At 32.4% G+C, this 23,673-nt stretch overlaps 2 protein-coding genes across 5 annotated transcripts; both read left to right on the top strand.

The window, feature by feature from the left end:
- Positions 1-4,815: 4,815 nt before the first annotated feature.
- On the top strand, positions 4,816-16,364 carry LOC126716707 (GDSL esterase/lipase At1g09390). 4 transcript variants are annotated; one of them, XM_050417648.1, is made up of 5 exons: positions 4,816-5,152; positions 7,153-7,341; positions 8,276-8,436; positions 15,463-15,727; positions 15,898-16,364. In XM_050417648.1, exons 1-5 carry the CDS (start codon positions 4,900-4,902, stop codon positions 16,128-16,130), a joined length of 1,101 nt encoding a protein of 366 aa, XP_050273605.1. In that variant the 5' UTR covers positions 4,816-4,899; the 3' UTR covers positions 16,131-16,364. The 4 variants fall into 4 exon arrangements, with proteins under 4 accessions (XP_050273605.1, XP_050273604.1, XP_050273602.1 ...); XM_050417647.1 differs by lacking the exon at positions 15,463-15,727 and adding an exon at positions 8,547-8,811; XM_050417645.1 differs by lacking the exon at positions 8,276-8,436 and adding an exon at positions 15,192-15,352 and having other exon boundaries at positions 4,819-5,152.
- Positions 11,541-14,461, top strand: LOC126716705 (pentatricopeptide repeat-containing protein At1g56690, mitochondrial-like). Its single transcript, XM_050417643.1, has one exon. It carries the CDS (start codon positions 11,829-11,831, stop codon positions 14,031-14,033), a length of 2,205 nt encoding a protein of 734 aa, XP_050273600.1. The 5' UTR covers positions 11,541-11,828; the 3' UTR covers positions 14,034-14,461.
- Positions 16,365-23,673: the final 7,309 nt, after the last annotated feature.

Genomic DNA, 23,673 nt, shown 5'->3' with positions numbered 1-23,673 from the left:
GGTTTTTGTAATTCACCATCAATTTGTTCTCAAAAGAAGTAGTATTATTTTAGGATATATTGAAATGGAACAATTTTTTCTCCATTTCACCTTAAATGGACACTTTAAATGAAGTCTATTTCACGATTACGATTTTTATTTTTTTGAATCTAATAGTATACAAATGGTTGCGTCATGTAGCAATCCATATATTGTTAGATTTGTAATATTTAACCTAAAACATAAAATTGATCCATTTCAAGTGAAGCGGATGAATTCGTACACAAAATATGCTCTTTTCTATATATATGATTTCTATATTCATTTATCTCTTCTTAGTGGAACTAGTATTACTTTAGAGTATAAGAAATAATTCCCTTTATAGGATTTGAATACTTGCTTGATGTATATGGAATAGACAAGTTTACTTCAAATATATAAGTGGACAATAATTGATTATATTCCTAAACGTATATAGCCACTTATCCTTCCCTGAATATATCTTGCCAACCAACAAATTAAACTAGAACTCACGTTGTAGCTAACCTACCTTTGTGTTTTCGTTTAAGTATGCAGTTGCAACACAGACTCTGCCATGTCCTGCTATTATTATCTTTGTTTTTTTGTTTGTTATTTTTGTAGGGGAAAGAAATCCAAAAAGGTCTTCAAGCTTCTAACCAGTAGTTTTTTTGGGCTAGTATTTTATTTTATTTTTTTTTTAACAAACGAGAGTATCTAAAACTTTTTCAAACTTGTTCAAGTATACTTTGAAACATTATGTCATTTATCATATGCTAAACAAAAAGTATTAGAGCAGGCCTAAGCCCCAGTTGAGAAAACAAGCAACAGGAGGGAGAACACATAATAACTCCATTAAATCATCAGAAGACTTATGTATTAGAGCACTGCATCATATAAAATTTGCATTTAACATTAATTGTAGTCGATAGGCCATGCAAGAAAGTTGGCTAAATAACATTGTGTTTGAAACACATTGGTAAAATAGTAATGGTAACACATCAATGCAGTCCTAGTGTAAGGAACTGAAAACTTTTTTTTTTTTTTTTGTCCTTTTTTCTTGATGCAGATGTCCATAGTTCTTAGAGCACTTACCTAATCTTCCGAATAAGTATAATCACAACAATCTTTTTGTCGCACACATACTGGATAATTACAAAAATGAGCCGTTAAAGTAGGGCCAACTTGTATGCCTGGCCCATCATCACTAAGTAAAGCTCAGCAATGTGAATAATGTGAATGAACCTTTTAAGCTGGTTGGCCCAATGGAACATGCTAGTACTCGTGTTATCAGAGCGTAGTAAAGTTTGGTATTCTTTTCATCATTACCCCATATCCAGCTTCTAATAGAAACTTTAACGGTACCCATAAGAAAAAGAAATCTAATAAGTAATAAATAGAAACTTTAACGGTATGTTTAGCACAGCAGAAAATTAAATGGAAGGGAATGAATCAAATAATCAGTTTCGCTTTCACGTTTAATTATCTTTTTAAAAGAGATGAAAAGGCCAATGAAACAGCAACCTTCACGTTTTTTGCTTGAAAGCGAGTGGAAACGAGAATGAGCAATGTTTAGGAATTAAACGTTTATTCACAATTTGCTAGCTAGCATCATTTTCACGTTGATTTAATTACGAATGAAATTAACTACTTTTGTATAATAAAAAAGCACCAACGCGATTGGTGGCCTAGTGACTGTGGCCTTGGATCAAAAAGATTCTGCTATGCAGAATGTTTTGGGTTTAAATTCCCTTCCATTAGTTTCGTATTGGTGTTCTTTATACTTCATCAAAACGAGGTATTGACTCAAGAGTAATTATGGGCTACTAAGATTACGTCAAAGTAGGGAAACTACACTGGTCACCCTCTCCTAACCATTTTTTTATTACCATAATAATAATAATAATAATAATAAAAGGCTAGGCCAACAATTTGATTTAACAAAAAAAATACTCTCCCTAAACTTATTTGATAATTCTCTTCGTTAACTAGAGTTAAATACATTTTTACCCTCATCTAATAAAAAGGCAAACAAACGAAAGAAATGTGTAATTATAAAATTGTAAGCTTTTTTGTCCTTTTATATACTCACAAACAATTTACAAAAAAGAAATATCTCAATTTTTTTTTATTCCATTGTATTTTATCCTAATTTATTCTCTTTCTTTTTCATTCATTTCTTTCATATTAAACCATAGTTATTAAACCCAAATTCAATGCTAATCTGATCAATAAGTTGGGTCATTGGTTTATTAGTTGAACCATAGGGTTAAATAAAAATAAAAATAATTTTTTTTTGTTTTGAGATTTGAAAACTAATTAGTTTCACATATAGTGTGTGTTTGGAATGCACGTTCAACGTGCGTTTCTGCGTTTTGCTGAAAAATAGTGGGTCACGTGCATTGTTCACAGGACCTGCAAGTACAAAATTCAGCAAAAAAACCTTTAAAACTAAGTCCCACGACATTATTCATATATTTAAAAATGATTTCTTTACAGTGTTTTCAGTTTTTAGTTTTCAGCAATAAGCAGTATCCAAACAAACCCATAATTGTATTTTGAGATTTGAAAAAAAAAAATTTATTTGTTTTGGGTTACCATACAAATTTTCTTCTGTATAAAATAGAAAAACTGTTTTTATGAACAACAAAAATTGGGAAAAAGATAATTACCATACATATTCTTTTTTCTATTCAAAATATTAAAATTGATGAGGAAATATGAGATTTTACCAGGAATCCTTATACAATTTAATCCTATTGCGATACATCCCATGTAGGATAGGATCCCATTTAATCCCACATCATGCTTATTTTGTATTCTTATAGCTTGCATTAGGATTCCTAAGTACTTTAGATCATAGTTTGTCCAAAAAAAAAAAAAAAAAGGAATTATAGATTATAATTTCAAGTATTATTTGCTTTAAGTCTTTTACAATGACCCGGATGGAAGTGATATGTTAGGTGACAAGTATATTTTCATACCTTTTTTTATAATAAAAAAATTAGGAAAAGTATATTTTCATACGTTATATATCATAGATGAGCCAACATGTAGCATTTGAGTGCAACATATGCCTATTACCTAAAATAATTAATGAATCGACAGAAACACAATATTTTTCATAACTTTCTAAGGTGGTAAGTTATGAATAGAGTAATATTACTTTCACATAGATCCACCACTTACATCATATCTATCATATTAAAGTGGAATAAGATTGAGGTTCATGCCTCACTTACATCAAAAACTAATTGAGGTAATCTTAGCTTAATAATAAAAACAATTATTATGAAATGAACGCTATAAGTTGAAATCTGATTATATTTATCAAAAGCGCAAGTTTAATCAATAATCCAAATTAAATTCTAATTGCCCTCCAATTTTGTGACAAGTATCTTTCTGATTACACTATAATTTGATGTCAAACACCATTCTAATTAAACTATAATTTTGTCCCAATTATATTTACATGCAAACTTTAATGTCTAAACTTAGAAATTATAAAAGAATCAATTTGAATTTATCATGATTCTATGTAATACTTTCAGAAAAGGAACCCCTCCTATTACATTCTCTAATTTCCTCCGATTTTTATTCAAGTGTAAGATACATAAAATCCATTTGAATAACATGAAATTAAATAAATGTAATGTTTTTTGACATCTAACTAGAAATTGAAGGGAATTGAATGATTTAAATGGAAGATAATATTATCTCAATGTTATGGCGGTTTATAATCTCTTACTTTTTTTTTTCCTTTTTCTTTTTGGATAATTTACAACCTCTTACTTGGTAGGTATAAATGTCTTATATATATAATTATGGTTATTCTTAATTGCACCTGTGCACTTGCATGAGTTATAAACTGGTTTATTTTATTACACACCAACCACAATAGGTCATGTCCAAATTTGTGAAAGATTTTGTCCCCCTAACTTCTTATTTTTGGTTACAAAGACGGATGTTAATACCAAAACTGAAGTAAAGATGATGATAATAATAATTTGGTCTATGTGGCCATGATGTTCACTTTTGCTATCATCCAAACATTTGAAAATAGTAAGATAATATTCCTTCCATCCTTTGTTAGGTTTTTTTAAAGATTATTAGTGCAGGTTTTTAGGTTTGCTCTATCCTCATTCCAATTACGAAAGAGACCTTAAACACCTTACTATCTTAAGCACACCACCATTAATAATACCACTTGTTAGGGGAGATAACACATTTAAGAGGCTCTTATTGAGTAGTCCATTATTAGTTTTTAAATGAATCTTGGTATGTGACATTGACATTTACATAAAATAAAACACAATGACTTTTGCTATCATCCAAACATTTGAAAATAATAAAACAATACACCTTTCATCCTTTGTTTAGCTTTTTTTTAAGATCGTTTATGCGGACCTTAAGACTTGCTCTATCCCCATTTCATTTTCAAAAAAAAAAAACCCCTAAAAACTGTACTATCTACACACACCACCATGTTCATTAATACCATTTGTTAGGAGAGATAAACAATTAAGAGACTCTAATTAAGTAGTTTATTATTAGGTTTTAAATGAATCTCGGTATGTGACATTAACATTTACATAAAATAAAACACAAATGACTTCAATTTTCTAGAGTAATTATAAGTACATAATATTTTTCATAACTTATTTTTGATTGAAGTAACGTTATTTTCTTACCAAAGTTGATGGAAACTTTTATTGTGACCCATCTCTCACCTTTATTCACCTCTAGCCACCGACCAAACATCCTTCCACGTATTAACATACATTAAGACGGGTCCAACAATCTCCAATAAAACAAGACCAACCCATAAAAGAAACTAACAAAAAGTGAACCAAAACCTCACTCTCACTCTCACTTCACTCACCCACTTATCACATTCCCACAATGCACTCTCACTTCTTCTTCTTCTTCTTTCTTGTTCCATTGCTCTGTCTTCTGCTGCTTTCATTTCCACACACAGTTCACTGTCAGTGCAGTAAGAGACCCCCAGTTATCTTCAACTTTGGTGACTCCAACTCGGACACGGGTGGACTCGCTGCCGGACTCGGCTTCCCCATCAACTCTCCCAATGGCCGTATCTTCTTCCACAGATCAACCGGTCGCTTCTCTGATGGACGGCTCTTGATCGACCTCCTCTGTAAGTGGGACCCTCCACCCTGTCCTCAACTCTTACTTATTCCTTTGTTTTTTTCTTCTTCTATATCTAGAATTTTTCTTACATGTGGCATTATATCAACCATGTGTTGATGTGTTTTACTTTATTTTATTTTCGTCTATATAAACTTTATAGGTGAAAAAAAAAAAAAAAAAAAAACCTTGAAAATTGGTTCAGCTTTTTGTTTTTTGTGTTCTCAAATTTTTTTTAAAAATATATACTCCTATATATATATAATTTTATCTGTAAAAAATTTAAAAGATATAAATTTCAAATTTTATTAGGAAAATTTTCACAATTTTTTTAGAAGGTGATTGGTTTATCATTGATGATGTGGTCCATACAGAATTTAGTGAAAAATAAATAAATTGAAGGAAAACTTTTAATGACAATAATTTTTCAATAAAAGTAAAAATTTTCAAGAGGTGAAATAGTATTAATAGTAGATTCAATTAAATTTTAAAATAATGTTGCTCCAATTTAATACTTTTTAAAAAAATTTCTCAAAAAAAAAAAGAAAGATAGAAATTAAAAAGGAAAGTTTCAATCTTTAATTTTTTAAAATAATTTTCACAGGCAAGATGAAACTAATGAAATGATTGTTAAGGTCAAAATGTACAGCACCAGTTTGTGATTGGTGAAGATTATTAACGTCAATTTTTGGTGGGACCTGGTTGGTGTGAAGGGCCCACTTTGTAGTGTGTGATGTAAATCCCATGATAGAGAGAGATTTGTGATGTTTTCTGGGCCCTCAATTTTTTTTATTTTATTTTGGAAGAGGTGTGGGTCCGGGTTCTATAACGTCTTTATCTGATTAGTATGCTCTTTTTTGGGTTGTGCATTTCTTCTCTTCTACTTGCCTCTTTGAGGGTGAAAAGTGAAAACTCCTTTCTGTCCATGCTTTAAACTTTTCTCATCAACTACATGTGCATTATTGGTCGGGGCACTTTGGTCTTTTCAAAGGGTAAGAAGATGTTCTTTCATTCAACAACATAGCGGGAAGTGGAATTATGTCCAAAGAAAGAAGTGCATTAGTTAATAAATCACATAGTTTTGCTATATTGTCTCACAAGCCACATTTTTTAATATCATAACAAAATAATTTAGTTAAATACCTTAAGATACTCCAATTTAATGAATTATACTTAGGTTTCTTTAGGTTTTACTCTTGTCTTAATTAAAATAAGATTTTCCTCAAAAAAAAAAATAAATAAGATTTGCATTTAATAATACTAAGAATAAAATAATTGTAAAAAAAATATGAGGATCTAGTCTATCAAATTTATATTATGATCACCGTATGAGTGTATTTTGGAAAAAAGGGTTTTTCTCCAAAACTCTTCTTGTATTTTTTTAATAGATGTGAATTTTGAATATTTGACCGTTGGATTGCATATTTTTATTATATCATCCATTCTTGCAAAATTTCAAAAAATTCAAAAATCAATAGATATATCACCAATCAAATATTTAAATTTAAAAGTTTTTGTGGTATAAAATTATGTACAAAAAATAAGTTTATTGATCGAATAGTAAATAACATCCATTTGAATGAAATTTGACATGTATGTTAAAAGTATAAAGAACATGTAATCTAATAGTTAGATTTTTAAATTTTACATCTAGAAAAAAAATATAGATACAGCAAGAGTTTGAAAAAAAATATTTATGGGAGAGAGTTTTTTTTATATAATAGTCACCATATTTGTGTCGGTGATAGCCATGAATCCTGGTATCCATATGAATCTTCTTCTTCTTCTTCTTCTTTAATCTTTTTTTTTTCTTTATTTCTTAAATCATTATTACTTATTAGACCCATCAAGTGGACTGACAGGGTGTCGGGCATGAGATCCAAAGTTGTAAACTATACATTATATTTTAACCAAAAAAATCAAAAAACTATACATTATAAAAAAAAATATTTGAGATTCTGAGGTAGATCTGTAATCAGTAATTATTATTATTATTATTTTTTTGTGTAGGCCAGAGTTTGAATACAAGTTTTGTGAGCCCATATTTAGACTCCTTAGGTGGGTCCAAGTTCACAAATGGGGCAAACTTTGCTGTAGCGGGGTCCGCTACCCTCCCTAAATTTGTTCCTTTTTCTTTGACCATCCAGCTCATGCAGTTCCTTCATTACAAGGCTCGCACCCTTGAACTTGTTACTGCAGGTACTTTCTCTTTTTATTTTGCATTCACTTTGTCTCTCTATTTGCTTTATACATAAAGATGAAATCTAGGGACACAACTTTTGTCGTAATCCTAACATGGGCGACAGTGAATGAATGAGAAAAATAATAGGTCCATTTAAAAGTAATGGTTCATTAATCATAGTTGCACGTGTCATTAAGTTGTGGTACTTTTATGTAGTTAAAATTTTTCAATCAAACTAAACTGATGAAATAAGCTCATCTAAAGATACTCTTAGAAACATGCACGGATTCAGGGCCCATTGTCCTTTATATGGCTGATGTCCTTATTGATTGTGCTAGTACGGTTAGGACTTGGACTAGGACTAGGACCACTAACACAATTATAACTTCAACAATATAATTGGCTTGGATCCAGAACCTGCGAATATATCTAACATGTCTGATCCAATACATTCCATCTTCACCTTTAAATTTGGTACATAGATACAGATGTAATGTCACCCCTCTTTTAAACATAGGAGAAACTAGGATTGAAAAAGGTTTGTGTTTTGTTCCTGCCACATATTCAAAACTATGTGGTCTAAGACTCTAAGTTCTTTCCTAGACTAAGATGTATTGACCTGTTTGTTTATTAGGCTTACCAATAGTAAGAGAAGGTATCTCATGCATTGAATATATGCATCCTTGACACATTAGAGATATATTAGACATATTAGCCCAATGTAATAGGCCCAAGCCCACGTATTTTGGCTAATATGTTTAATATATCTCTAACAGATACATATATCTAACGCATAAGATAATTATTGCAACAGTAGGACTAGGACTTAAACACATTTTTGTCAAGCTGGTGTCGCATCAAGGTTTTCTAATTAATTTTTGCATGATTGATATCATTTTAAATATTGAAAAAGTATCTATGTAATTCATATTTCAACATTCATGTTTATAGGTTCAGGAAATTTGATCAATGATGAGGGGTTCCGGAATGCACTTTACATGATTGATATTGGGCAAAATGATCTTGCCGATTCCTTTTCCAAGAATCTAACTTACGTGCAAGTAGTAAAAAGAATTCCATCAATCATTACAGAAATCAAGAATGCGATTAAGGTGAGTTCAATACACTCCTGCAAAAATTATACTCTGTTTAGTAATACATCACATTAATCGCGCACGTTTTCCTGATAAATTCTAATATTTTTCTGTTACTCCAAATGCAGACCTTATATAATCAAGGTGGCAGGAACTTTTGGATACACAATACTGGGCCATTTGGTTGTCTCCCTCAAAAACTGTCATTAGTGCAAAACAAGGATTTGGATCCATATGGGTGTATTTCATCTTACAATTCTGCTGCAAGAGTATTCAATGAAGGACTACACCATTTATGTGTAGAGATGAGATCTGAACTCAAAGACGCTAATGTTGTCTATGTAGATATATATTCCATCAAGTATGATCTCATTGCCAATGCCACCAAATACGGTAAGCTTATTGTTTCTCAAGTTTTTTATCTCCTTCACCAATTGCTTTTGTTATATCTCTTCGAATACTAATGTGATCCATGTTCACATAAACTAAATTACTGCATTGAATTGATAGTGAATGAACCAAATTAGTTGAGTGATATTTTCTCTAGACAATGTTCTATAAGTGCATTTCTTTGATCATCAATTATTTATCTAGGTTTCTCAAGTCCACTGATGGCATGCTGTGGCTTTGGAGGTCCTCCATACAATTACAATATCAAGGTGACATGTGGTAATCCTGGCTCTCAGGCCTGTGATGACGGATCTAAATTCATAAGCTGGGATGGGATTCATCACACTGAAGCCGCTAATACCATCATAGCCTCGAAAGTACTTTCCACAGCTTATTCTACACCACGTACCACATTCGATTTCTTTTGTCGCAGCTGACCGTTTAAGGATCATTAGCATGCCAGCCTTGAATTCCATAAATGTTGCTCTTTTCTTGTAATGCTGCCACAACCACATTGATCTTTGTAGAAGTGAAGATATTGTTGAGATAAGGAGGTTTTGTAACTTGTACACATGCCAAGCAAAAAGGTCAATGGAAATGAAAGAGTCACCTCCTTTATGTAGCCCTTTTATAAAGAAGTGCATAAAAATGGAACTGAAAGTTTTCCACCATTTGTGAGTTATTGCTCATTTGGCTAAGAATTTGAGGAGACAAGACACCTAGACATATTTTTGCTCTGAAATAAAAAATGGGAAGGAGCCAAACATGGACGTATCATAAAAGATTAGTGTTCTTAGTTTTTACATAGACAATAAAAGAAAGAGATACTCCTACTACATTTATCATAAAAGATTAGTGTTCTTAGTTTTTACATAGACAATTAAAGAAAGAGATATTCCTACATTTACAGTTGACGAAAACTAAATGAAAAATTAATTTAACAGGCTATCAAAATTAATAGTAAAAACTATGGTTGTCGTTAACAGATTAGGATTTTTAAGAGTTCGTAATATAATTCCACCATGAAATTCTTAATATTTTATTCATCCATTGTGAAATGATTGATTGATTGAATTTTGTTATGTAATCGGTAATTTAAATAGATACCAAAACAATTTTATTTAAGGATTGTTTAAATGTTTTTATTTTTTATTTTTTTTATTTTTTTAATTATTTTGCTGTTAGTGATAAATTATCACTAAAGATTTTGGTAAGGATGTATGTCACGGAATTTCAAAAAGGGAGTTTGCCACCCACTTCAAAAATCGCTCCAAATAGCATGGAAAGAATTGCCACAATCTAACAAGTGTTATATAAGAACAAAGTAAGTAACAAGTGTTTTATAATTTATAAGAACAATGTAAGTTCATCATGTTGCAAAAATAATCAGGAATAACTGTCAATGTCTCAAGTATAAATAAACTTGCATCTTAAAAAAAATAGATGCAGAATCACTCACATATCTACTCATTACTCTTTGTAATCCTTAGGATAGGGTTTAGTCCTAGTTTGTGATTTATCTACTACTTTAATGCATCAAAGTAGCTTTTGTTTATTGTAATTCGCAGTTAAATGTATGTAGGTTCAACCATTGATGATAGCTTTTTCATTTGATTTTACTCTTGTATTTACACTGGTAGTAGGTTGACTTGGTTAACCTTAATTTGTTGTATATCGATACTTATTCCATCTAATCAGCAGTATTTTCCTAACTACTGAAATCACAACATTACATGTTAGAATAATGAAGTCATCTTCGTTAAGGCAAGTAATATATGACTTTTAAGGAAGGAAAGTCAAAGGACATTATCAAAGCATATTGGAACCCATCAATACAACGTTGGACCAAAATCATCTATACAATGTTGGACCAAAACCATATGTAATTTTGAAAAATGAACAAACCATAGCAAAATTCTATACAATCATTTCACAATAAATAGATAAAGTTCAAATAACTTCATTTAAGAATTACTCTAAAATTTTACTAACTCTTTCTTTTGATCAACACTAGCAATTTTCTTTTTCGCTTTTGCTTTGAAAGTATAAGAACATTTACCTCAAACTCGTTGCACTTTTAGTCAAATTTGGTCTAAAAAATTCCTCTTTTATTATTTTAGTTAATCTACTATTCACAAACAACTACGTCCATTTCAATACTTTACCACTATTCTATTTAAATACCTAGTGTCCTTGCTTCATACTAGTGCATTTGGATTAGCCTTAACACAGTAGCATTATTGGAAGGGAATCCATGTAGAAGATAAAAACTAATAGGAAAAAAAAAAAGGAGAGTAAAATTTGATACATTAACCTACACTTTTTTTATATCTTTATCACTTTGTAGATCTTTAAAAAATTATGCAAAAAAAGAAAAAGCTCAAATAAACAACTTAACACAATTGTTTTTTAAGATTTATTATAGCAATATATACCAACTAATGGAAACCAGTTTGTATTCAATGCATTTTTGCACCATACACGACACAATTCAGACACGTGTCCAATTTTAAACACGTGTCTAAATCGTATCGTGTCCACTTTAAAAAAACACTGGATATAAGTTCCATCCCAACTAATATAGGCTTTTAATTATATGAAATTGAAGCTTATAAAGAAAAAACTGATATAAGCTTCAAAAGTTCTTTTAAGGAACCTTTTTTATTTATTATAAATTCGTTGCCATAAAAACATTACACTGTCACTAATAGCTTTTACAAACACAAATGGTTGCCAAAACGACGACGGTTCTTTCTACTTATTAGTTTCATAAAGTTAGTATAAATTAGGTTAGGTCACCCTCACTTGGCCTCAAAAGGGTTTCCCGCGCTCTTGCCTAGTTGAAAAAAAAACCAGTCTCAATCTTCACAAATCTGAGCCAAAATCCTAACTTTATCACTGTTTTACAATTTTTAGCCCTATTTGATATCTGGGTATCTAAAGAAATTGCAAAATTTCCAATAAAAGTTTTGAAATTTAGTGTCTTTTTTCATCTGGGTAATTCAGATTCTATTTAAACAATGCATTTTAGGTTAAACCCATATAGGATATATTGTACAAGTGTTGGAATTTCCTCCCTTTCTCAGATTACAAGGTATGCCCGTATCGGCCATATCGAGAATGCCCGGAAGGTGTTTGATAAAATGCCTGATAAAAGCATTGTTGCTTGGAACTCAATTATTGCTGGGTATTTCCAAAATTATCAGCCCCGAGAAGCTAAGATTTTGTTTGATAGAATGCCGGAGAGGTGTGTTGTTTCTTGGAATGGGTTGATATCCGGGTATATAAAGAATGGGATGGTTAGTGAAGCTAGAAAGATATTTGATTTGATGCCTGAAAGGAATGTTGTTTCATGGACTGCTATGGTTAGGGGATATGTGAAAGAGGGTATGGTTTCGGAGGCTGAATCACTCTTTTGGCAAATGCCTGAAAAGAATGTCGTGTCGTGGACGGTGATGTTGGGTGGTCTAATACAAGAGGGTCGTATTGATGAGGCTTGTCGGATTTTTGATATGATGCCTGAGAAGGATGTCGTGGCAAGGACTAGTATGATTGGAGGGTTTTGTCAAGAAGGGCGGTTGACTGAAGCTCGTGAGATTTTTGATATGATGCCTGAGAAGGATGTCGTGGCAAGGACTAGTATGATTGGAGGGTTTTGTCAAGAAGGGCGGTTGACTGAAGCTCGTGAGATTTTTGATGAGATGCCACGAAGGAATGTGATTACTTGGACTACTATGATTTCTGGGTATGTGCATAACCAGCGGGTTGATGTTGCTAGAAAGCTTTTTGAAGTGATGCCAGAGAAAAATGAGGTGTCATGGACAGCGATGCTGATGGGGTACACTCAATGTGAGCGGATAGAAGAGGCTTTGGAGCTTTTTGATGCAATGCCAGTGAAGTCAATTGTTGCTTGCAATGCGATGATCCTTGGACTTGGCCAGAATGGGGAGGTAGCTAAAGCAAGGTGGGTGTTTGACCAAATGAGAGAGAAAGATGATAGGACTTGGAGTGCAATGATAAAGGTTTATGAACAGAATGGATTTGAATTGGAAGCACTTAATTTGTTTGCTGTAATGCAAAGAGAAGGAGTTAGGCCTAACTTCCCTTCTTTGATCAGTGCTCTCGGTCTTTGTGCCAGCCTGGCAAGTCTTGATCATGGTAAACAGGTTCATGGCCAGTTGGTGAGATCCCAGTATGATCTTGATGTGTATGTTGCCTCAGTATTGATCACAATGTATGTTAAATGTGGCAACCTTGTGAAGGCAAAGTTGGTGTTTGACAGGTTTGCTCCAAAGGATATTGTTATGTGGAATTCTATTATTACAGGGTATGCTCAACATGGTTTAGGTGAGGAAGCTTTGCAGGTTTTCTATGAGATGTGTTCTTTGAACATTTTGCCCGATGATGTCACCTTTATTGGAGTTCTTTCAGCATGCAGCTACACTGGGAAGGTTAAAGAAGGGTTTGAAATTTTTGAGTCAATGAACTCCAAATATCAAGTGGAGCAAAGAACCGAACACTATGCTTGCATGGTTGATCTACTTGGACGGGCAGGACAGGTAAATGAGGCAATGAATTTGATTGAGAGTATGCCAGTGGAGGCAGATGCTGTTGTTTGGGGTGCTTTATTAGGTGCATGTAGAACCCACATGGAACTGGATTTGGCTGAAGTTGCAGCAAAGAAACTTGTACAGCTTGAGCCCAAAAATTCTGGGCATTACACTTTGCTATCAAATATTTATGCATCCAAAGGTAAATGGGGTGATGTTGCAGTCTTGAGGAAAAAAATGAGAAGAAGAAGTGTGAGCAAGTCACCTGGCTGTAGTTGGATTGAGGTGGAAAAGAAAGTACATATGTTTACAGGGGGAGATAGCATGGGCCACCCTGAGCAGGAATTGATCATGAAAATGTTGGAGAGAATAAGTGGATTGTTAAGAGAAGCTGGGTACTGCCCTGATGGTAGCTTTGTGCTGCATGATGTGGATGAAGAAGAGAAGGTGCATATGTTGGGGTATCATAGTGAGAAACTCGCTGTAGCATATGGACTACTAAAGTTGCCAGAAGGGGTGCCCATTCGGGTGATGAAGAATCTTCGGGTTTGTAGGGACTGTCATTCTGCAATCAAATTAATAGCAAAAGTGACAGGGAGGGATATCATTTTGAGGGATGCTAATAGATTTCATCATTTTAAGGATGGATTGTGTTCTTGCAAAGACTATTGGTGATTGTGCATATAATGTTTCTTACTAGATCCAAGGACTGACTGATTTAGAGACATCAGTCATGCATACTTACCTTCCCTGAGTCTTATATTAGATATTCAAGCAAAGTCTTGACGTTACTGGACAATTGCAAACTAAGATTGTGTTTTATTATTATTTTTGGAACGATGGAAATAATAAATTGTGAATTTTAGCTGAAATGTGCTCAGCAAATCAACCATGGAGTTCTGTTTATAATGGCTTATCCTCTAGTGAGACTAATGAAGGCAAAAGCATTTAGATGGTCGAGATATTGATCTTTAAGATGGAGTAATTGATGACCTAGGTGGGACCTGTGGTTGATCAGTCTGACTTTTTCACGTGACATTTTTCTACAATGTCCATAGTAATGGCCTCCAATTGCTAACTTGCAGACTCTACAATCTAAAAAAGCACTTCTTTGTCTGGAGTATATGACTGTGCACATGTCATTAAGTTGTGGTACTTCTACGTAGTTAAAATTTTTCAATCAAACTAAACTGATGAAAATAAGCTCATCTAAAGATACTCTTAGAAACATGCACGGATTCAGGGCCCAATGTCCTTTTTATTGCTGATGTCCTTATTGATTGTGCTAGTACAGTTAGGACTAGGACTAGGACCACTAACACAATTATAACTTCAACAATATAATTGGCTTGGATCCAGAACCTGCGAATATATCTAGCATGTCTGATCCAATACATTCCATCTTCACCTTTAAATTTGGTACATAGATATAGATGTAATGTCACCCCTCTTTTAAACATAGGAGAAACTAGGATTGAAAAAGGTTTGTGTTTTGTTCCTGCCACATATTCAAAACTATGTGGTCTAAGACTCTAAGTTCTTTCCTAGACTAAGATGTATTGACCTGTTTGTTTATTAGGCTTACCAATAGTAAAAGAAGGTATCTCATGCATTGAATATATGCATCCTTGACACATGAGAGATATATTAGACATATTAGCCCAATGTAATAGGCCCAAGCCCACCTATTTTGGCTAATATGTTTAATATATCTCTAACAAATACATATATCTAATGCATAAGATAATTCATATTGATTTTTGCATGATTGATATCATTTTAAATATTGAAAAAGTATCTATGTAATTCATATTTCAACATTCATGTTTATAGGTTCAGGAAATTTGATCAATGATGAGGGGTTTCGGAATGCACTTTACATGATTGACATTGGGCAAAATGATCTTGCCGATTCCTTTTCCAAGAATCTAACTTACGTGCAAGTAGTAAAAAGAATTCCATCAATCATTACAGAAATCAAGAATGCGATTAAGGTGAGTTCAATACACTCCTGCAAAAATTATACTCTGTTTAGTAATATATCACATTAATCGCGCACATTTTCCTGATAAATTCTAATATTTTTCTGTTACTCCAAATGCAGACCTTATATAATCAAGGTGGCAGGAACTTTTGGATACACAATACTGGGCCATTTGGTTGTCTCCCTCAAAAACTGTCATTAGTGCAAAACAAGGATTTGGATCCATATGGGTGTATTTCATCTTACAATTCTGCTGCAAGAGTATTCAATGAAGGACTACACCATTTATGTGTAGAGATGAGATCTGAACTCAAAGACGCTAATGTTGTCTATGTAGATATATATTCCATCAAGTATGATCTCATTGCCAATGCCACCAAATACGGTAAGCTTATTGTTTCTCAAGTTTTTTATCTCCTTCACCAATTGCTTTTGTTATATCTCTTCGAAATTACTGCATTGAATTGATAGTGAATGAACCAAATTAGTAGAGTGATATTTTCTCTAGACAATGTTCTATTAGTGCATTTCTTTGATCATCAATTATTTATCTAGGTTTCTCAAGTCCACTGATGGCATGCTGTGGCTTTGGAGGTCCTCCATACAATTACAATATCAAGGTGACATGTGGTAATCCTGGCTCTCAGGCCTGTGATGACGGTTCTAAATTCATAAGCTGGGATGGGATTCATCACACTGAAGCCGCTAATACCATCATAGCCTCGAAAGTACTTTCCACAGCTTATTCTACACCACGTACCACATTTGATTTCTTTTGTCGCAGCTGACCATTTAAGGATCATTAGCATGCCAGCCTTGAATTCCATAAATGTTGTTCTTTTCTTGTAATGCTGCCACAACCACATTGATCTTTGTAGAAGTGAAGATATTGTTAAGATAAGGAGGTTTTGTAATTTGTACACATGCCAAGCAAAAAGGTCAATGGAAATGAAAGAGTCACCTCCTTTATGTAGCCCTTTTATAAAGAAGTGCATAAAAATGGAACTGAAAGTTTTCCACCATTTGTGAGTTATTGCTCATTTGGCTAAGAATTTGAGGAGACAAGACAACTAGACATATTTTTGCTCTGAAATAAAAAAATGGGAAAGAGCCAAACATGGACGTATCATAAAAGATTAGTGTTCTTAGTTTTTACATAGACAATTAAAGAAAGAGATACTCCTACTACATTTATCATAAAAGATTAGTGTTCTTAGTTTTTACATAGACAATGAAAGAAAGAGATATTCCTACATTTACAGTTGACGAAAACTAAATGAAAAATTAATTTGACAGGCTAGCAAAATTAATAGTAAAAACTATGGTTGTCGTTAACATATTAGGATTTTTAAGAGTTTGTAATATAATTCGACCATGAAATTCTTAATATTTTATTCATCCATTGTGAAATGATTGATTGATTGAATTTTGTTATGTAATCGGTAATTTAAATAGATACCAAAACAATATTATTTAAGGATTGTTTAAATGTTTTTTTTTTTTTAATTATGTTGCTGTTAGTGATAAATTATCACTAAAGATTTTGGTAAGGATGTATGTCACGGAATTTCAAAAAGGGAGTTTGCCACCCACTTCAAAAATCGCTCCAAAAAGCATGGAAAGAATTGCCACAATCTAACAAGTGTTATATAAGAACAAAGTAAGTAACAAGTGTTTTATAATTTATAAGAACAATGTAAGTTCATCATGTTGCAAAAATAATCAGGAATAACTGTCAATGTCTCAAGTATAAAGAAGCTTGCATCTTAAAAAAATAGATGCAGAATCACTCACATATCTACTCATTACTCTTTGTAATCCTTAGGATAGGGTTTAGTCCTAGTTTGTGATTTATCTACTACTTTAATGCATCAAAGTAGCTTTTGTTTATTGTAATTCGCAGTTAAATGTATGTAGGTTCAACCATTGATGATAGCTTTTTCATTTGATTTTACTCTTGTATTTACACTGGTAGTAGGTTGACTTGGTTAACCTTAATTTGTTGTATATCGATATTTATTCCATCTAATCAACAGTATTTTCCTAACTACTGAAATCACAACATTACATGTTAGAATAATGAAGTCATCTTCGTTAAGGCAAGTAATGTATGACTTTTAAGGAAGGAAAGTCAAAGGACATTATCAAAGCATATTGGTACCCATCAATACAACGTTGGACCAAAATCATCTATACAATGTTGGACCAAAACCATATGTAATTTTGAAAAATAAACAAACCATAGCAAAATTCTATACAATCATTTCACAATAAATAGATAAAATTCAAAAAACTTCAGATAAGAATTACTCTAAAATTTTACTAACTCTTTCTTTTGATCAACACTAGCAATTTTCTTTTTCGCTTTTGCTTTGAAAGTATAAGAACATTTACATCAAACTTTTTCATGAAGGTGGTGGTCCGAGGATACTGTGGCTATTGTGACAGGAGCAAACAAGGGGATTGGGTTTGCTATGGTGAAGAGATTGGCACAACTGGGATTGACTGTGATTTTAACTGCTAGAGACAAAGAGAAAGGGCACAAAACAAAAACTAAAGAGAAATATCAAAACCAAACAACAAAAGTCATGATACACAAATATATCTTAACACTATATACACTAACACTAGCAAAATCCACTAACACTATATACACTAAACAATCAATAGACCCTTACCTGACATTTTGGGTGTGCAAATGTGCTGAGATTGTTGTATGAGTGAGAGGAGGAGTGAAAGAGGAGAAAACTACAATGAGTGTTGGTGTATCCCCTACTGAATGTGTGTATGAGACCCAGACAAAAAATTAGATCTGATATAGGGACCCAAACATGATTGCCACGTGGAGTACTTGTTCACCACAATTTGAAAATTGAGTTTCTGAGACTCGGTTTCACTTTTAGCAAACCGAGTCTCTAAAACTTGATTTCGATGTGGCATCTACGTGTAATCTTGCAACACAGATATCGAGATTCTGAGAGTCGTGTATAAAAATCGAGTCTATAAGACTCGATTTCCATGTGTACAATCAGCCATGACAGGAAGCTTAAGAGCATGAAAATCGAGCCTCAGAGGCTCGGTTTATAAGCCAAAAATCAAGCCTCTGAGGCTCAAGATGTTAGAAAATTATATAGTTTCAAACAGTGGCTTACTAACTAGATAGTTGGGAAAACGAAATTAGTTACCCAAATTCCCCACTTTTAGTCAAACTAGTCGCAGACCCGCACGTTGCACGTGATAAATTTGTTTATGATAGTGTTATTATTATATATTATTAATTATTAATATTTTTCTATGCATTACTACTTAAGCTGCATTATATATGTATGATCAATATATTGCAGGATTCATGGTGATTGGAGGTTTTGGTGATGGAATTAATTGTGTATTATTAGAGATTAGTATTTGGAATAGAATGTAGAAATTTTATTTGTTGGACATACTTGAAGAAACAATCCAACTTTTGAACTTGCAATTTAATAGATAATTCATAATCAACTGGTAGAAAATATGAACAACCTACACAACCAAAAGATAATATAAAATATATTTTAGCATAGCCTTTTCATTTTATTTATAATTGAGAGTTAGACATTCTTGAATAAGCAATCCAACTTAAATACATGCAAATTAACAGGTAACCTGTAAGCAACGGGTGGGTAAAATAGTAATTAAAACGGTGACAGGTGTCCACATCATTGAACACCAAGACCTTTTTTTTTTTTTTTTAAATGAATGAACACAAACACTCGCATGCAAATACACACAATCAAAAAGATCTAATATTTTATGTTTTGGGGTGCATTGATTTTGCTGTCATCTATTTATAGTGTCTTCTTGGTTGTTAAGTAAGTTCATACAAGAAACATGAAGAGCATTTTTCTAAGACTATTTGAAGATTCCTGCCATATGCAGTTCCATTATAAATGAAACTATCACAAGATAAGACCCAACCCAAATACTTAAACCAACCTCATTTTTTAGACCAACATCATTTTTTTTTTTAATCTCTCTTTGTTTTTGGTTTTAATCTCCCTTTGTTTTTACTCTTTCACTTTGTGTTAAAAGCTTCCACTGCCTATTTTAGCATTGTCCCGAATTCTCACCTACATGCTCTATATGCCATCCTTTTTTTTTTTTTTTTTCTTTTGTTTTTTTTTTCCTTCTACAGTTCAAAATTTATGAACCCAAGAAAAACAACTTGAGGATCCCTATCTTTTGCACTATTTTATCCCCCCTTAACTTTTATACTCTCCTAAGCTACCCATTTCACTGATCAATGACATATATTCAATCTCATAGAGATTTAAGCTCTGATTTGTGTCTTTGAAACAATTCTAGAAGTAGCAGTATCTCTTCATTAAATGTTTTGTCTTAATTATAGAAAGCCATTTGATTACACCCACCTAAAAATCATTTCAAATAAGTGGTGGATAATATGAACAGCTTACACCACCAAAAATAATATGAGGACTATTTTAGTAAAACATTTTATTTTATTTACAACCGACATTTAGTGATACCTGAAGAAATATTCCAGCTTTTGAACTTGCAATTTAATAGATAATCCGTAATAAATTGGTAGAAAAACTGAACATCCTACACAACCCAAAGATAACATAAAAATTATTTTAGCATACCGAAAGATAATATAAAAATATGTTAGCATAACCTTTTCATTTTATTTATAATTGAGAGTTGGACATACTTGAAGAAACAACTCCAACTTTATTTAAAATGAAATTTCCCAGCAAAGCAACTCATTCAACAATGTCCTATTTCTTTTGGATAATTCCTTTGGTTACATAAACTGTTTGGTTGACAATGGAATTTCCTAGCAAAGCAACTCATTAAACAATACACTGTAGAAAAGGAGAAGTAATATGTTTTGAGTATGTGCAATTGTATCAAGCCCTAATCACTCATATATATGTTTTTTTATCCAAAAATACTGCTACTTCTGCCTCCATAGTAGTAATAGCTTTGAATCTATCTATGACACTTGTGAATCACCAATAAATAAATAAGAAAAAAAAATGTAATGCAAGAATGAATAAAAATGATATAAGAATTTAAATCATTTAACATATTTTTAGTGTACTTCCAAATACATGTGACCAAATCTAATAGTGGAGAAGTTCTTGAGTAAATGCAGCTTATCTGATCAGAGTTTTGCATAGATGCCTTTATGATATGAGTACATAAAGTGTAATCATTCAATTATCACTGGCTTGGGCATGAACATTTTTACAAATGCCTCTGATTGAACAACATGCAATAGTACCCTAAAAACTGTCAAAATAAAAATTTACATATTCCCTATTGAGATATTGCCAATAAAAATTGCCTGAAATTTAGGTCTTCCCTCCAATTTCATTAAAAAATTGCCATTAAAAATATATCATTCTCACATGAAAAAGATCTATAAAATTAATTAAAAATATTTTTTCATTAGTTAATTACATACTTTCAACTTCAAATATTAAATGGGAAAGACGTATTGAAAATATGTGAAAGATGTATTGCTCAAAAAAGAACTAAAGACGTAATTTATAAAATCTTTGAACTAAAGAACTAATTTGCTCTTCTTCTTTTTTTTTTTTAATAACTAATTTGAACTAAAGAACTAATTTTCTGAAGGATGTAATTAACTAATTAACTAAAGGAGTAAAACATTTTACAATACATCTTTCAAGTTAATTAAATATTTAATGGGAAGTTGAAACTTGCAAGTAAGAACCACCTAGATTAATAGGATGCAAAAAATGTTTACTATAATGTTTTGCTCTTCTTGAAAGACGTATTTTAATAGGATGCATCAACTTCCCAGACATATTTTAAGTTAATTACATATTTAATGGGAAGTTGAAACTTGCAACGACATATTTTATAGACCCACCCAGATTTTTTACTATAATAACGGTTAGTAAATCAAACCTACCCATATTTCTAGGATGAATAAAAGATGGCATGTCGTTATAATCCCATCTTGATACATCTTAGGTGGGGAGAGAGATTTAAGCCTTATAAATCTCGATTAAAAAACTTAATCTTAGCACAGAATAAAAACGCTTGCACAATGACTTAAAATCAAAACCATGAATATCAAACCATGTTTAAACCAAAGACCATGATAAACACAATTATGCAGAAAAATTACTGCAAAAAATTGAAACACTAGGAAAACAATTTGCTTTGATTCTAAAACCCAATCAACACGTTATACAATCATGATATTGAAGTAGGCTATGATACCAATTGTTGGAAAAGAGTGAAAGCAAACACCACAACACTATACTAAGAAATCGAAGTCACACTAAGTCGTTGGAATCACATAGAATTAAAAACCCAGCAATTTTCAAAAAAACTCAAAATGGACAAACCCAAAAGAGTTAGAGCTCCAATTAAAAAACCCAGCAATAAAAAATTCAACACCCTAACAAAGAGGCGGTAAACAATCAGCCACACCATAGCAGCCTTATAAATCTCGATTAAAAAAAACAATCTTAGCACAAAATAAAAACGCTTGCAAAATGACTTAAATTCAAAACCATGAATATCAAACCGTATCTAAACCAAAGACCATGATAAACACAATTATGTAGCAAAATTACTGCAAAAAATTGAAACACCAGGAAAACAATTTGCTTTGATTCTAAAACCCAATCAACACGTTATACAATCATGATATTGAAGTAGGCTATGATACCAATTGTTGGAAAAGAGTGGAAGCAAACACCACAACACTATACTAAGAAATCAAAGTCACACTAAGTCGTTGGAATCACATAGAATTAAAAACCCAGCAATTTTCAAAAAACTCAAAATGGACAGACTCAAAAGAGTTAGAGCTCCAATTAAAAAACCCAGCAATAAAAAATTCAACACCTTAACAAAGAGGCGATAAACAATCAGCCACACCATAGCAGCCTTATAAATCTTGATTAAAAAAAGGCGAAAATGCACTTTTGGCCTCTACATTTTGGACCTATTGTCAATTTGGTTCCTAAATTGATTTAGCTCTTAGGTCAGTCCTTGATTTTTAAAAATCATTTTTAAAATAGTCCCTACCGTCAACCCAGTGACAGAAAATGCTGAGGTGGCAAACGAAATGCTGAAATGCACTGTTTGCTGACGTGGTTAATAAAATAATAAAAAAAATATTTAACATTTTTTAAATAACATGTCAGCATTTTCTGAATTAAAAAAAGCCATGTCAGATTTTAAATTAAAAAAACAAACTTTTAAATCTAATTTTATTATTATTATTGCTTTCTTTATTTTTCAGGAGTTAAGAACACAACATGTTCTTCAAGAATCCAAGAACAATCAAACCTAGAACAATGCAAAATTTCATACAAAATCCCTATCCTCCACCGAAACCTCCAGAACATGAAAAAATCATCAAACCCAAACCCACATGAGAAAACCAACCCAGAAAAATCATCAATCCTCCAACCCAAAAAAATGTCAAACCCAAAAACCTCCAACCCAGAACATGAACTACAATCTTCATATTCTTCTCCAAATCAAGACAAACCCAATTGACTAACCCACTCAAAATCAATCTTAGCACAAAAAATTCCAAAACAATCAACATTGAAGCCTCTAGGAAATCAAACTGATGGATTTTAGACCCCTTAAAACCCAATTGATTTAACCTAGGTAATTAGCCAAGTGATTACTTAGTCAAATTAACAGATCTAGGTTAACGCAAATATATCATATCAATGTATAGCAACGGAAAATAAATACTACAACGAAAGAATCGAAAGAAAGAATCGAAAACCTGGGGAGGATTTAACCTAGCTATCCTCAAGGTAAAAAGCAAATCCACTAGAAAGAATCGAAATTCATACAATAAGACTTACAAGCCCCCACACTCGACTTCTTATTGCTACCCACCAGTAGAACTTATTGACATGACCACGTGCAAGCTCCGAATCCACAGACTCCTTCTTTCTTTGGCCTTTGCAAAACACAAACACCCCCGTTTGTGACTTTGAGATCCCACTCAAAGGTTTAGCAACACAAACTCTCCTGTTTGTGACTCCAAGACCACTCTTGAAGGTTTAAATCATCAACACCTTTGATGACAAGAGAAGGCAGCAACTTCTACAATACTGGATCTTGAGATTCTTTAAGGAATAACACCGATAGAAGACATAAGAGAGCTTTTTAGGAACAAAACCCTAAATACAAAATAGGCACCCTCTTTTCTCTCTGAAAAGCCACCTAAAAACGTGCTTAAAGTTTCCTTTATATATTGGGAGAAGTAGATTGGAAACCCTAATCCTTAATGGGCTTGAACTACTGTTTGTGTTTAATTAA

Source organism: Quercus robur, chromosome 3 (assembly GCF_932294415.1).
Source record: "Quercus robur chromosome 3, dhQueRobu3.1, whole genome shotgun sequence".
NCBI lineage: Eukaryota > Viridiplantae > Streptophyta > Magnoliopsida > Fagales > Fagaceae > Quercus > Quercus robur.
Note: the sequence above shows the minus strand (reverse complement) of the source record. Positions and strands in the feature narration are given on the sequence as shown.

What these genes read in the sequence shown, in the direction of transcription:
- LOC126716707 (XM_050417648.1), top strand. Translation starts at nt 4,900, where the DNA reads ATGCACTCTCACTTCTTCTTCTTCTTCTTTCTTGTTCCATTGCTCTGT. An exon ending in GCTCTTGATCGACCTCCTCT is followed by an intron (nt 5,153 to 7,152) that starts GTAAGTGGGACC and finishes TTTTTTGTGTAG; the next exon opens with GCCAGAGTTTGAATACAAGT. An exon ending in CCTTGAACTTGTTACTGCAG is followed by an intron (nt 7,342 to 8,275) that starts GTACTTTCTCTT and finishes TCATGTTTATAG; the next exon opens with GTTCAGGAAATTTGATCAAT.
- LOC126716705 (XM_050417643.1), top strand. Translation starts at nt 11,829, where the DNA reads ATGCATTTTAGGTTAAACCCATATAGGATATATTGTACAAGTGTTGGA.